The sequence below is a fragment of the Lolium rigidum genome, chromosome 5 (assembly GCF_022539505.1).
Source record: "Lolium rigidum isolate FL_2022 chromosome 5, APGP_CSIRO_Lrig_0.1, whole genome shotgun sequence".
Lineage (NCBI taxonomy): Eukaryota > Viridiplantae > Streptophyta > Magnoliopsida > Poales > Poaceae > Lolium > Lolium rigidum.
In genome coordinates this window covers 165,891,252-165,907,195 of record NC_061512.1, presented here as the reverse complement: position 1 = coordinate 165,907,195, position 15,944 = coordinate 165,891,252, and the positions used below count along the sequence as shown (strand labels likewise).

Below are 15,944 nucleotides of genomic sequence, written 5' to 3'. Positions count from 1 at the left end.
TTTAGTTTAGAAATAGTTAACCAAAGGGGCTCAAAGTAGACATCATGTTAATTTTGGCAGATTTGACCATTATCATATGTCACTTAGGGTTTTTCATTTCCTTCCCTTTTGTTTTGATTTTCTTTGATCCCAAAGGTGTTGTGTTGTGTCCTTATGTACTATTTTGAGTTTAGGGTTGTGTTTCAACAATTCCAACAAAGAGAGTAGGGCATATGCTCAAATGTGAAATTTGGCCATATACCCACATATGCCTTCTATGTGTACTTTCATTTTCTTTTTGTTTCACTTTTGATTTGGCTTGGTGAGTACTAGGTTGGGTTTGTTGAGGTTTTCAAACCATTTACACAAAGTAATCATGGCCTAGGTCAAGATTTGCAAATATGTCCAAAGCTCACATATGCTTTTCCTTTTTAGTTTCTTTTTCTTTTCTTTGTTCCTCTTTGATATTGACAAGGGGTAGGGTTTAGGGTTTTGATCTTGTTCAATACTTCAACCAAACATTCATGGCAAGAACCCCACATACATGCATGAATACTATGCACATAGGGTAATGCAATTCAAAAAATTTGTTGGCTCCAAATTTTGGAAATAGGGAAATTGAGTTTTCTTTGTTTTGAAATTTTCGGGTGTTACACCACATGCCTCTTGTGATGAAGCTAGGCTCGGGATCCCGTGATTTGTTGCCCGAAGGAATGACCACATGGATCCACCTTCTTTCCAGTCATTCTCGACGGAGAGGACGCCTCCGTCACTGCATTTGAAGCTGCTGCTAGACAGCCGTCCCCACGAAGCCGCCAGAGCGACTCCAGACCGCTGGGAGAAGCAGCCTCATCAGGTCTCGCCGCCGTTCACAAGCCGACGCCGAGAGCTTCCCCTCCAGCAACACCACGACCGCAAGGCACCTGGGCCCAGTCGTCCCCTTCACCGGCGGCAGCCTCTAGATACGGCATAGGAAGGGGAAGGGAGGGGGTGGTGGCTAGGGAGTTTAGTTAGGCTTTCTCCCCCTCTCGCCATGGAGGAGGCAGCTCCTTGGCATCCATATATATTACTACTACAAAAGTTTGCTAACGGGAATTTTTATCATGTCAGATGGCTTATTGCCGACAATTTTTCCCCGTACGGCCAGTTTGGCACTGAAATTAAGTTTTGTCACACAACAGGTCAGCACATTGTTTTCGGAAATGGAATGGAAAATTAACGCTGTACTGTCTTATCTGCTTTGTGATGTAGCGTCGCGTGAAAATCGCTTCCAAAATACTCGTGAGGAAGTGTACGTACTAGCAAGATGGAAGGTGACACGATAAACCGGGAAAAGTGAAGAGAAAATGATTGTTTATGAGCGACCGATCTGTGCGGTTTGATCTAGTCAATGACAAGCTTGTGAATTCTAGCACCAGCAGCTAGTGTATGCGCCAATACAATACTCATGCGGACGGGTACGTATTCACTTTTTTCTCATGCATGAAACCTTCATCCCCGCGATATGATCGATGGTGACCTTTCGTGGAACCACCGTGAATTAATGCATTAGACATATTCAAACGAAACATGAAAAGTTGACGCAAAATAATTTAATCAGCACGTTCAAGCAGCCCGAGACCATTTCCATCCGTTGTACGGTTCTACTGGACTCCTTCTGCTGCTCATGTGGTCACACTACTTGCTGCAAACTATAAAAGCATTCATCCCCTGCATCTTCAAACCACCAGCCATGCGCAGCAACACTAGAGAAACGGAACCGAACGGTCCAGAAACAAATGGCTTCCTCTTCATCCTTCCTTGTCCTCGCTCTTTTTGCCTTGATTTCATGGCAGGCCATAGCCTCCGATCCTAGTCCACTCCAAGATTTTTGTGTCGTGGACAAGAATTCTCCAGGTATTATTTGCTTCATGAGTTTTTGTCACGTTATTACCAGATATACTATACTGAAACGATTTTCTGGAACGTATATGCTTATTTAACTAGCACGGTAAAAATCGATACTTACAGTCTACATCTCCAATGCATGCAGTGCTTGTCAATGGGTTTGTTTGCAAGAACCCAATGAATGTCAATGCAGATGACTTCTTCAAGGCAGCCAACCTTGACAAGCCTAGGATGACCAACAAGGTTGGATCCAACGTCACGTTGATCAACGTCATGCAGATCGGTGGCCTCAACACTCTAGGCATCTCACTAGCGCGTATTGATTATGCACCCTTAGGTCAGAACCCACCACACACACACCCTCGTGCCACCGAGATCTTGACGGTGCTTGAGGGGACATTGTATGTTGGCTTTGTCACATCCAATCCGGAAAACAAGTTCCTCTCCAAGGTGCTTAACAAAGGAGACGTGTTTGTGTTCCCTGTGGGGCTGATCCACTTCCAGTTCAACCCCAACCCCTACAAGCCAGCGGTTGCAATTGCTGCGCTCAGTAGCCAGAACCCAGGGGCTATCACCATTGCAAATGCGGTGCTTGGATCGAAGCCACCAATCTCAGATGATGTGCTTGCGAAGGCATTTCAGGTGGAGAAGAATACGATAGACTGGCTCCAGGCTCAGTTCTGGGAGAACAACCACTACTAAGTCATACCTTGCTTGACTTCTTGGAAGATATACATTTGCAGTGTGCAAATGGCTAGCTTTAGTTTCTAGCAATATGGTGCAATCTTAAGTTACATTTAGAAAGTTCACATATGACATGCTAGTGTATGTGTCTGTGGGTATGAATGTATTCCCCCTTTTGAATAATTGATACTATTGGTTTTTGTCATACTCCCATCTCGTGTGTTTTGTATCTGATAAAAAAACAAAACGAACTTTGTTTCTCTCGTTCCAAAGAAAACCAACTTCATTAGTAATTTAATATAAGTTCGACAATGACCGTTGCAAATATGATGCAATGGCACATATATAAGACACAAGCGAATGAAGTACATAAAACAACATTGGGACAACATGTTGTTCTGTACACATGCATGCAACTTATGCAAATATACCATAGGAAGTTATTCTCTATGTTATTTCCTTGTCCGGCAAAATCTCCGAGAAGACAATATAGGAGTTAACGGAGATTGTGTCACCAAAAGTTGAGGTGGATAATTTCATCCATGCATGAATGCACCTAATCCAATTTATCTGTGCACTGTCTCTTGACAATGTATTTTATTGTTTTCTTGGAATTTTCATATTTTTGTAGCGAGCTTGTGTCAACGAAAGTTGAGGTGGATAATTTCATTCATGTAGTTGTCTCGAAATGCACCTAATCCAATACTATGACTTTTGTGATATATATCTTATATTTTGTTGACTAAATTAGTAGTCAAAAATTTTCCTCGAAATGCGTAATACCCCTATAAATTGATATGGAGGGAGTAACATGTTTCGGAGGAGATTTGCATGGTTTGATGAAAAATAAATCCTATCTAAGTAAAATTCTTCCCAATCCCTCTCAATCCACTCCAATACACTTGAGAAGTGTAGCCAACGTGCCAAACAAGGCCTCATCGCTAAGGTCATTAAAGTTTACTCGGTCATAATTTCTCTTAAGAGTTGTTAATTACTTGGGGGAAGCCACGACATTAATTGGAATGCCGCCGATATGCATGCACCATGCTTACAGAGAGACCACATAAGATTAGTTGGTAGTGCATATATATAGACATATAGTAGGTCCATAGTCAGCCATTACCTCATATGTCAGTTGTATTAGTATGGTAGAAAACTATTAGGAAAACAAACTACTTTGAAAGGTCGATAAAACAAAATTGCTGAACACAAGTAACCAGCAAGAGACCATTTCAGTCTTCTAACGATTTCTACTTGACTTGCTCGTTTTTTCAGAATCAACTTGATTTGTTCTGTTGCCAATTGTCTCAATCCATCGCTATAAAAATCCAGACATTTGTTGACAGAGAGAAACCTTCCGCTCGTGCCCAATATGCTTGCTTCCGATCTAGGCCAGATGGGCTGCAGTCATTTCCCATCTAGTAAGGCGGAGGCATCTTCTATGTGGTGCGGCGGAGGTGCCCATGTGTTGGAGCTCTGAGGGCTCACACCGGTTGTTGGAGGTCATGACCTGGGCTGCCGCCGTTGCTCTGCCTCACGGATGCTGCTGCCAGGAGGTCGTCGCTGCGCCTTGCTTGTCCACGAGGGGATGTGGAAGTTCGGCAACAACATGTTGGGCTGCTGGGTGATGCTAGAGGTTCAGCCCTACTCCCGCGCTCACCATGTCATACGGTCGCCTCCCTTCGGTGCCGTCCAATGATGGCTCTTGTTTGCTTCGTTCCCATGGTCATTGGGGTTGAAGATAAGGATACAAAAAATCCTGCTCGGTTGCGGATGACCCGTGGGCGCCGTCACCTTGTTGAAGGAATCGTCGAGCCTTTATTCTTTCCAACCCGTCTCGGGCACCAAGGGAAACCCTAGATCCAGTTGTTGGATCATGCACTGGCAATATTTCAATGTCGTCCTTTCCTCGGAGGCTCTATCGAAGTTGTTCCGAGAGTGTCAGGACGGCAGCTAGATTCAGAAGTCGTCACTCCTTAGATCGTGGGTCTTCAAAGCGCCATGTACTCTTCATCGGCTATTGCTCGTTGTTGGTTCCTCTAAGTCAGGTCAGGTCCTGCAGCCCTCTCGCCTTCTTATGCATTGGTTGTACGTCCGCGTGTACCTTCCTAGGGTTAGTGTTGGGTAGTCCTGCTATGGAAGTGATGCAGTTTGAGACGTTGCGCCCTTACCTCACGCCATTGTTTGGCTTGTGGTTGGGCAAGGCGTATGCTTGTCGTGTGCTTGCTTGGGCATGCGTTGTAAGCAAAAAGGCATCATGTGTTCGGTTTTCGGTCTTGTTTCCTTATAAACTGGACCAATGTTTTCTCTTTTGAGCTTAATACAAAGCCGCTCAGCCTCCTGCGGGTTCTCAGAAAAGAACATTGTGGAACGTACACAAAAATAAACATAAGATATATAGTTCAGCTCTCCCTCTCGGAAATCCACTTTTGATCCCATATGCAGATGCTTCTGCCACTCGAAAAAAAATATTTTAAAAAATCGATTTTTTTTCACAGATACATGTCGATATTTTAGGTCTACACGCCAATTTTCGTGGAAGATCGACATTTTTTATGTCCTGTGTAGAAAAGATAAAGAAATATCTCAATAAGAGCTATTTTAGCACCGATTTGTTTTTTGCACACGACACAAAATTAGTTTTTTTGCAAGAACCTGGAACACGTTGAGTTTTATTGCAATATTTTTATTATTTTTTTTACATTTTGAAATGCGTTTAAGACTCATTAAAAGCATGAACATCTTGTACAAAAACACCTTATCCGCTCCCTTTTTGTCATTTAGATCCAGGAGAGAATAGTTGAGTACAAATGTGTTGGCACTACACCTGGTTACATAGTAGGCCTGCCACTTTTTTTTTTGAGAAACACAGTACAAACACAGGCGCTCACATACACGCGCATACACTCATCCCTATGAACGCACACACGCACACCCTACCCCTATGAGCACCTCCGGAAGACCGAGCCGGCGGATTGGATCTTGAAATTGACGAAGTCACCACAGGCGCCTCGCTGTCGACGGGAACGTCGCCTCCCACTGAAAGAATATTCCGCCTTTATGAGACACACAGATGTCAAACCTGGGGTTTGAACTCTGGTGGGCTGGGGGTACAACCACCCTCCTAACCACCCAACCTGAGGTTGGTTCTCAGTAGGCCTGCCACTTGTTCCGTTAGTATTGCACGTCCCTCATCTCAACTACATTCTAGACCCTCTATATGTTAGTACGAAAATAGCTATTAATCGCGTCCGAATTTTGTTTACTAGTCGTGGCCCCCGTCCAGCAATATTAAATAAACAAAGCAATATTAAATAGGAAAAAGTCTATTTCAAATCTTAAACTTATAGAGGTTCGGTGAAATGAACCCCAACGTTGAAATTCCTGTCGTTTGAACCCTCAACTATACAATTCCAATCTAAATTGAACCCTAGCCCTGTTTGGCGCAATGGGAAAAGAAATAATCCCGACCAGGAATTTCTATTGTTTCACTGGATATGTGGGCCCGCATGTTAGATTCCTTTTCCATCTCTCCCCTTGGTTAAAAAACAGTGATGGACAGGGACAAGGGTCTCGACCTGCTCTGGTCGGAGGATGAGCTCGCACGCCGCCGCCTGCCTATCTCGGCCGCGACCTCGCGCACCCTGGCTCAGCCACTAGATTCGGGTTGGAGAGTGCTAGGGGAGGAGCGCGTCGCTCGGCTTCGTGTTCGTGCGGGAGGAGTAGAGGTGGTGGCATCCGCCAGGCGGGGGATGAGAAGCGCCGGCCCTCGGTCTTGAGCCCGTGTGGGGTGAGCAGTGGGGTTGTCCTCTGCCCGATGGGGGATGAGCAGCGGCGGCAGTCGGCCACGCGCCCGTGCGGGAGGAGCAGCGGCGGCGGTGGCCTCTGCCCAGCGGGAGATGAGCAGCGACGGTCCTCGGCCTCGCGCCCATGTGGGAGGAGCAGCGGCGGCCTCCTCCCGGTGGGGAGTTAGCAGCAATGCCATGAGCCCTCGCAGTGGCGCGTTTATGCGATGGCAAAAAAATACTCCAGAACTGATGTAGAAGAAAGTTATGACAGGTGGACCAATACTAAGTGAGAGTGCTGATTTAGGAAATCTTTTTTTGACATGAATAACTGGTTCTGGGTTCAATTCAGACCAGGATTGTATAGTTCAGGTTTCAACCTACACTGATTTGGACGTTGGGGTTCATTTCGCCGAACCTCTATAAGTTCAAGGTTTGATATAGACTTTTTCCTATTAACTACCTGCAAGGTGCCGTCCGTGCGGTCGAACATGCTGCCATTATCAACACTACTGGTCGTGTGGTGGGCGGGCATGCTACCGATACTTTAGGGGGCACGCTAGTTACATCGCGTGCTACTGCTATGGCATGTTTGGTTACCTGGGCCGAAATTCTGCAGCACTACACCAGTGGGATGGGCGCACCTGCGCGTCGCGAATGGGCCACGGGCCAGATTCGACTCAGTGTTTGGTCTCCTGTGTTGCATCAGTGAGTATAGAAGTGAAAGTTGTTTGGATGCCTGGAAAAATGATTCATCTATGTTCAGCCACAGCATATGTATTTGGTTGCCATTTTAAGCACCCAGGCTTCTCCTCACCACATTCAAATATGGTGACCTTACCTTCACATAATGGCACACAAGACGATCATAAGCACAACACACATTTATATACACATGGAACATAGTACTTAGTACCTAATCTTAGCGTTAGAGTGTTAAGACGCCTACTTAAACCTGGGGCAGACAACCCAGGTCCAAAAACAATGTTCAACAGCCTCTAGAGGCCAACATTACAGGCACATATGCACAAAAGCAGTGTTTAACAGCCTCCTCAGGCCAACACAACAACTAGCATCTTGACAGCAGCAGAGACAGAGATACAACACTAAACCTTAATGGCGAAGATCAGCATAAGGGCCCTCGCGATGCCTCCTGCAGCTGAAGATGCTGGAGCAGGAAGTCTCCTTCCTGAAGACGTCGACCTTGAAGCCGTCGTTCTTAGGGGTGAAGACAATCGTGTCGTCGACGTGGAGGTCTGCCCTGGTGGCGAACTCGCTCCAGGACTTGATGAAGACAACACACTCGGCCCTTCACTGGAGTTGCACCTTCCACTCGCACCGCTCGCCCATGTACAAGGCCACCTTCACCGGCGGGCCATTGGTCTTTGATACGTCCAAAACGTATCTACTTTCCCGAACACTTTTGCTATTGTTTTGCCTCTAATTTGTGTATTTTGGATGCAACTAACACGGACTAACGCTGTTTTCAGCAGAATTGCTCTAGTGTCTCATTTTTGTGCAGAAATCCAACTTTCCGGAAAATCCTCGAAATTTACGTGAAAGGTCCTATTTTCCCAGAAGATTGACGGAGCCAGAAGGGCGAGCCAGGTGGAGGCCCGAGGGCCCCACACACTAGGCCGGCGTGGCCCAGGAGGGGGGCGCGCCGCCCTATTGTGTGGCCGCCTCGGCTGGCCCCCGACGCCCTCCTTCGGACTACTTAATGCCTTCGACCTAAAAACGCACGGGGGTTAGTCGAAATCGCCAGAAACCATCCAGTACGCCGCCACCGTCGCGAAACTCCGTCTCGGGACCAGAAACTCCGTTCTGGCACTCCGCCGGGACGGGGAATTGGAGGAGATCATCGCCATCATCACCACCGACGCCTCTCCATCGACCAGCCATGTTTCCCACATCCATGTGTGAGTAATTCCCCCGCTGTAGGCTGAAGGGGATGGTAGGGATTGGATGAGATTGGTCATGTAATAGCATAAGATTGTTAGGGCATAGTGCCTAGTGTCCGTAATTGGTACTTTTATGATATTGTTGTAACTTGTTATGCTTAATGCTTGTCACTAGGGCCCGAGTGCCATGATCTCAGATCTGAACATGTTATCAATTCATGATGATATTCATTGCTTTATGATCTTACCTGCAAGTTGTATACACGTATTGTTGTCCGAAACCCGAGGCCCCAAAGTGACAGAAATTGGGACAAACGAAGGGGAAGGGAGTGATATGAGGATCACATGTGTTCACGGAGTGTTAATGCTTTGCTCCGGTGCTCTATTAAAAGGAGTACCTTAATTTCCAGTAGATTCCCTAGAGGCCCGGCTGCCACCGGCTGGTAGGACAAAAGATGTTGTGCAAGTTTCTCATTGCGAGCACGTACGACTAAATATGGAACACATGCCTATTGATTGATCAGTACTTGGATACCGTTTTATTATTATCTGCAAATGCCCTGCCTTGATTGTTACATGAGTTTCTCTCATCCATGCAACGCCCGTTCATCCATCCCTGTGCCTACAATATTTTAATCCTGTTGTTTACCATAATCACTATTGCTGTCTTTGTTACTCTGCTGCTGTTATTTCACCACTGCTACTGCTATAAAACTGTTATTACTGATAAACTCTTGCGAGCAAGTTTGTTTCCAGGTGCAGCTGAATTGACAACTCCGCTGTTAAGGCTTTCAAGTATTCTTTGTCTCCCCTTGTGTCGAATCAATAAATTGGGTTTTACTTCCCTCGAAGACTGTTGCGATCCCCTATACTTGTGGGTTATCAAGACTATTTTCTGGTGCCGTTGCCGGGGAGCATAGCTTTATTTGGAAGTTCACTTGGATTGATATTATTCGCTGCAAATTCTCCATCATGGGTAAACCTCGCGATCCTAAAGTCGCTATATTACCATCCACTACAAGAAAAGGTACAACTCTGAGTACCTCTGCTGCTCTTGATTCACCATCTGTGATAGATAAACTTGTTTCACCACCACAAGCTTCACATGCTGGTACTTCTGCTAGATCTGAAAATTCTTATAATATTGATGATGCTTCTGTTGTGCTTGATGATAGTGGTTCATTGGGATCTTTTCTAGATGCTACAATTGCTAGGTCTAGACAAATTGAAAGTACTGAAACTCCTAATGAAAATGCTGCTACACTCGTTAATTCACCTGAGTCTGTTGAATACTCTAGTGATAATCTTGATGAAGATTATGTAGAACTTGATGATGATTTTATTGATAAATGCAATCCTACTACTGATGCAAAGAAAATTAAAAAGTTGCTTGCACAATATACTGTTAGATATAAACTGTCTCCTGATCCTAAATTTGCCACATCTCCTATAAACATTAAGGATAAGGATTATGATTTTTCTCTTGATCTATCTCATATATCTATATTTGAGAAAACACCTTTTTGTGGTACTGAAAAAGAAAGTGCTGTAGAACACATGATTGAGCTATGTACTCTGAGTAGCTTGTTTTCTGATGATGTTAAGAAGCATACTTATTTCGTTGCTAAAATTTTCCCTTTCTCATTAAAGGGTGATGCTAAAACTTGGTATAATAGTTTGCCACCTGATTCTATTAATAGTCCAAAAGAATTGCTTGATGTTTTTTTCCGGAAATACTTTCCTGCTAGTGCTCAACATATTGCTTTGCAGAGAATTTATAATTTTGACCAGGAAGATGGAGAGAAATTGCCTGAGGCTTGGGCTAGATTTTGCTCTCTTATTAGAGCTCGGCCTGAACATGATTTGGAAAAGCATGATTTACTTGATATATTTTATAGTGGACTAACCATTGAGTCTAGGGCATACCTGGATAGTTGTGCTGGTTGTGTTTTCAGGAAAAGAACTCAGGACGACGCTGAAGAATTATTGGCTAGAATAGGCCGGAATCATGATGATTGGTTTACACCTGAACCAACCCCGACACCAATATTGAAGAAGAGGGGTATGATTAAATTAAATGATGAAGATATGAGGGAAGCCAAGAAATCTTAAAGAGAAGGGTATTAAATCCGAAGATGTGAAGAATTTACCTCCCATAGAAGATTTATGTAAGATCACTCCCCCTTCACCCATGATTGAGGTACACTCTCTTGAACGCTTTACTAGAGAAGATATTCCATATTCAAAACCTCCTGCTCAATGCTTAGATGAGTTTGATAATTATATTGTTAAGCAAAGTAATTTCAATATGAGAGTAGAGAATCATTTAATGGAAAATTCTCGAGCTATTGGTGAATTGCATGGTATTGTGGAGAGAACCTCCAATGATGTTAAGATGATTGTAAAACATTTTCAAATGGTTCAAACTCAAATTGATCAACTCACTAAAGTGCAAAATGACTTGTTAAAAGATAATTCTAAAGAAAAACATGCTTATGAAGTAACAACTAGAGGCGGTGTTTCTACCCGGGATCCTCTATATCCTGAAGGGCATCCCATAAGAGTTGAACAAGATTCTCAACGAACCGAAACTAGTGCTCCATCTAAGAAAAAGAAAAAGAAACATAAAACTGTTGTAGAATCCTCTGAGCCTGTTAATGATCCTAATAGTATTTCTATTTCTGATGCTGAAACTGAAAGTGGTAATGAACATGATAAAGATAAAGATAATGATAAGAATGATGCTTCTGATAAATAAGAGGTTGAAGAAGAACCTGAAAAGCATGCTAAAAATAAAAAGTATACTAAAGAAGATTTTATTGCTAAGAAACATGGTAGTGAAAGGGAACCTTGGGTTCAAAAGCAAATGCCTTTTCCTGCTAAGAAACTAAAATCAAAGGAAGAAGAGTACTATAATAAATTTTGTGATTGGATGAAACCTTTATTCCTGCAAATACCTTTGAGTGATGCTATTAAATTGCCCCCTTATTCAAAGTATATGAAAGATATTGTCTCTAACAAAAGGAAAATTCCTAATTAGGAGATTTCCACTATGCTTGCTAATTACTCTTTCAATGTTAAGGTTCCAAAGAAGCTTGGTGACCCAGGTATACCGACTATTCCTTGTTCAATTAAGAATAATTATGTTAGAACTGCTCTATGTGATTTGGGAGCGGGTGTTAGTGTTATGCCTTTCTCTCTTTATAAGAGACTTTATTTAGATAAGTTGATACCGACTGATATATCTTTGCAAATGGCTGATAAATCTACTGCTATTCTTGTTGGTATATATGAGGATGTTCCTGTTCAAGTTACTAACAACTGCTTGATATTAACTGATTTTGTTGTGTTGGAAATGCCTGAAGATGATAATATGTCTATTATTCTTGGGAGACCTTTTCTTAACACCGCAGGGGCTGTTATTGATTGCAATAAAGGAAAAGTTACTTTCAATGTCGATTACAAGGAGCATACCGTTTATTTTCCCAAGAGGATTGAGAAAGCATGTGGAGTTAATACAATTTCTAATGTGAGAACTATCAAAGTGGGAACTATTGATTTTCCTATATATGAGCCTAAAGAAGAATATCAAACTCTTGTGATTGGGTCCATATCAATACAATACAAGGTAACATGATTGATTTGAGGTTTATTTCTTCTTATGCTATGTAAAATTTATTTGGTGGCAAGACTTGATCAACCTTGTTAACAAATTCATTTTATATGCATAGAGGAGCTAAACAACATATCTTTCTTCCTCCACTTGATCTACTTGCTGTAGCACTTTTGTTTTGCAAAGTTCTTTAGTTGATTAGAGATTTCAAAATCTTTTTCTGCCTAGTAATAATAATTTTAACACCAAGAAATGTGCATTTTTCAAAGTTCTCAAAAATTTACAAATTGATCTCCACTTAGGCCAAAAGCCTAAGCTTGGGGGGAGGTATACCGGCATCACTCATTCTTTGCATATTATGGTTGCTGGATACTTGTATATACTTGTTTAGTTTCTTTAAATGGTTTTCTAATAAGAGGAAGATGATATTTGGGGAAGTGCTGATTGAAAACAGATTCTGGACTGATACTAAAATAATTCTCAAAAATAGCCAGAACGTTATTTTACGAAGCCAATTTTTGTGCATTATCCCCAGGTTGTTATCTAACTTTCATTAGTTGAACACTATTCGAGTTGAGCAGCGGAAGAATTTCTTAAAAATCGATTACTGTACTGCTGTCAAGTTTGACGAATTTCTGCTGCTTTGTGTTTATGTGACTCTTCTAGTTTTCATTTTCTTGTTTTTGCTTTGTTTCTTTCCTAAAACACAAAAAGACCAAAAATATTTCTGTTGTTTCTCTTCACCACTTGTTTATTTTAGTTTCTTGCTTTTATTTTGCTTTATTTGCTATCGTTGGTTTGCTATAAGAACATCCAAAAAGATTTTGCTTTGTTTGCTTGTTTCCTTTTGTTCTTGTTTCCAAATTCGAAAACACCAAAAATATTTTCTGTTCTTCTTTGGTTTTGTAAAGTTCTTTATGAGTTCAATGGTCTTCGGTGGCTGGAGCGTGGTTTTCATTCCATATTATTCAAGCTACACAAGTGAAAATGCAATAATGACGATCTACGACAATTTGATTGTGGTGAGAGGCTGGTATGAACTCTATTTGTTTTCATTTTTGTACATATACTCATCCATGTGAGCATGCTTAGTTGGTTCATGTGAGGTATATGTCATCTAAGAAAGTCTAGTAGTTCATGATCTCTCATGATTAGCTCCAATTTATTAATATGAGTAGCATGTCATAAATATTTGCTTGCATTGCTTTATTCATATATAGGTATGACATTGTGGTATCCTCCTCTGAATAATTCTCTTGAATCAACTTGGCACATGCTCACGCATGCATATGACTGAACAAAATGTCAATTAAGCCTCGATGATTTACTTTACCTCGAGTTCTTGTATCACTTTTATGCCTCCGTTAATTTATTTTGTCGCAAGCATGATTATGACGATTCATTGCTCTCTTGATCTGTCGCTTCCCGGTCTATTGCTAGCCTTCACTTGTACTGAGCGGGAACTCTGCTCGTGCTTCCAAACCCACGAAAACCAAGTTATTCCAAAGTGTCCACCATAAATACCTATGCATGGCATTTCAAACCATTCCAAGTAAATTCTCATGTGCTACCTTTAAACCTTCAAAATGCTTCTAAATTTGTGTCAATGTTTTATAGCTCATGAGGAAATATGTGGTGTTTATCTTTCAATCTTGTCATTTACTCCTGGCAGACTTTCATAATGGACTAGTGGCACATCCGCTTATCCAATAATTTTGCAAAAAGAGCTGGCAACGGGGTTCCCAGCCCCAATTAATCAACTTTCATTAATAACTCTCTTCACATGTTTTGCCCTGATTTATCAGTAAGCAACTTAAATTGCAAATAGACACTCATCCATGGTATGAGATTGTTGGAAGGCACCCGAGGATTCGGTTAGCCATGGCTTGTGTAAGCAAAGGTTGGGGGGAGTGTCATCCATAATAAAACTAAAGTACGTGTGTAAACAAAAGAGAAGGGGGATGATTTACCTTGCTGGTAGAGATAACGTCCTTCATGGGAGCCGCTCTTGAAAGTCTGGTTGACGAGGTAGTTAGAGTGCCCACTATCATTCGTTGACAACAACAAACACCTCTCAAAATAATTTTACTCCTGTTTTACAAATGAAAAGCTCTAGCACATGTTAATCCCTGCTTCCCTCTGCGAAGGGTCAATCTTTTACTTTTACATTGAGTCTCCATCCTTTCTTTGAGCACCTTCTTGAGAGCACAACTGTCATTCTTAGTATAATATGCTTGTCCCAAAATGTGTTAACTGTGCTATAACTTTGATGCTTTTATCTTTGATAATCTCTACTTCCAGTCTTCCCATGACCTCAAAGGTGCCCAAGCATTTATGTTTTGCTGTACAAATACGGGCAAGCGAGATACCACTTTATCATATCATTCTACGAACATTGCAATCCTGTTGATAGACATGATTCATGATGCTCATTATTAATTTGTTGGTACCTTTTCCATGATTGACATAGCTATTAGATGATTTTGTTTGCATGTATCTTATTATGAACTGCTTAAGTACTTGCCATATCATGAGAATATTTACATCATATGAACAAATGTGTTCGTGAAACTTCTTTTATCGCACTCAGTTGTTAACTGAATTGCTTGAGGACAAGCAATAAGCTAAGCTTGGGGGGAGTTGATACGTCCAAAACGTATCTACTTTTCTGAACACTTTTGCTATTGTTTTGCCTCTAATTTGTGTATTTTGGATGCAACTAACACGGACTAACGATGTTTTCAGCAGAATTGCCCTGGTGTCTCGTTTTTGTGCAGAAATTCAACTTTCAGGAAAATCCTCGGAATTTATGTCGAAGGGCCTATTTTTCCAGAAGATTGACGGAGCCAGAAGGGCAGACCTGGGGGAGGCCCAGGCCCCCGGACACTAGGCCGGCGCGGCCTGTAGGGGGGGCGCGCCGCCCTAGTGTGTGGCCCCCTCGGCCATCCTCTGACGCCCTCCTCTGGACTACTTAAGGGTTTCGATCTAAAAACGCGAGACGAATTGACGAAGTCGCCAAAAACCATCCAGTACGCCGCCACCGTCGCGAAACTCCGTCTCGGGACCAGAAACTCCGTTCTGGCACTCCGCCGGGACGGGTAATTGGAGGAGATCATTGCCATCATCACCACCGACGCCTCTCCATCGACCAGCAATGTTTCCCCCATCCATGTGTGAGTAATTCCCCCGCTGTAGGCTGAAGGGGATGGTAGGGATTGGATGAGATTGGTCATGTAATAGCATAAGATTGTTAGGGCATAGTGCCTAGTGTTCGTAATTGGTACTTTTATGATATTGTTGCAACTTGTTATGCTTAATGCTTGTCACTAGGGCCCGAGTGCCATGATCTCGGATCTGAACATGTTGTCAATTCATGATGATATTCATTCCTTTATGATCTTACCTGCAAGTTGTATCCACGTATTGTTGTCCGGAACCTAAGGCCCCAAAGTGACAGAAATTGGGACAACCGAAGGGGAAGGCGGTGATATGAGGATCACATGTGTTCACGGAGTGTTAATGCTTTGCTCCGGTGCTCTATTAAAAGGAGTACCTTAATTTCTAGTAGATTCCCTAGAGGCCCGGCTGCCACCGGCTGGTAGGACAAAAGATGTTGTGCAAGTTTCTCATTGCGAGCACGTACGACTAAATATGGAACACATGCCTATTGATTGATTAGTACTTGGATACCGTTTTATTATTATCTGCAAATGCCCTACCTTGATTGTTACTTGAGTTTCTCTCATCCATGCAACGCCCGTCATCCATCCCTGTGCCTAAAGTATTTTAATCCTGCTGTTTACTATAATCACTACTGCTGTCTTTGTTACTCTGCTGCTGTTATTTCACTACTGCTACTGCTATAAAACTGTTACTACTGATAAACTCTTGCGAGCAAGTCTGTTTCCAGGTGCAGCTGAATTGTCAACTCCGTTGTTAAGGCTTTCAAGTATTCTTTGTCTTCCCTTGTGTCGAATCAATAAATTGGGTTTTACTCCCCGCGAAGACTGTTGCGATCCCCTATACTTGTGGGTCATCAGCAGACTTTCACCAATGGACTAGTGGCACATCCGCTTATCCAATAATCTTGCAAAA

General features: G+C 42.5%; 1 protein-coding gene across 2 annotated transcripts; it reads left to right on the top strand.

Moving 5' to 3' along the window:
- The first annotated feature begins 1,751 nt into the window (after nucleotides 1–1,751).
- LOC124654663 (germin-like protein 8-11) lies at nucleotides 1,752–2,568 on the top strand. 2 transcript variants are annotated; one of them, XM_047193657.1, is made up of 2 exons: nucleotides 1,752–1,875; nucleotides 2,012–2,568. In XM_047193657.1, exons 1-2 carry the CDS (start codon nucleotides 1,758–1,760, stop codon nucleotides 2,566–2,568), a joined length of 675 nt encoding a protein of 224 aa, XP_047049613.1. In that variant the 5' UTR covers nucleotides 1,752–1,757. The 2 variants fall into 2 exon arrangements, with proteins under 2 accessions (XP_047049613.1, XP_047049612.1); XM_047193656.1 differs by having other exon boundaries at nucleotides 1,758–1,856; nucleotides 1,990–2,568.
- The last annotated feature ends 13,376 nt before the right edge of the window (nucleotides 2,569–15,944 follow it).

Coding starts and splice junctions, on each gene's coding strand:
- LOC124654663 (XM_047193656.1), top strand. CDS start 1,758: ATGGCTTCCTCTTCATCCTTCCTTGTCCTCGCTCTTTTTGCCTTGATT. Junction 1,857..1,989: donor CACTCCAAGATTTTTGTGTC/GTGGACAAGAAT, acceptor CGATACTTACAG/TCTACATCTCCAATGCATGC.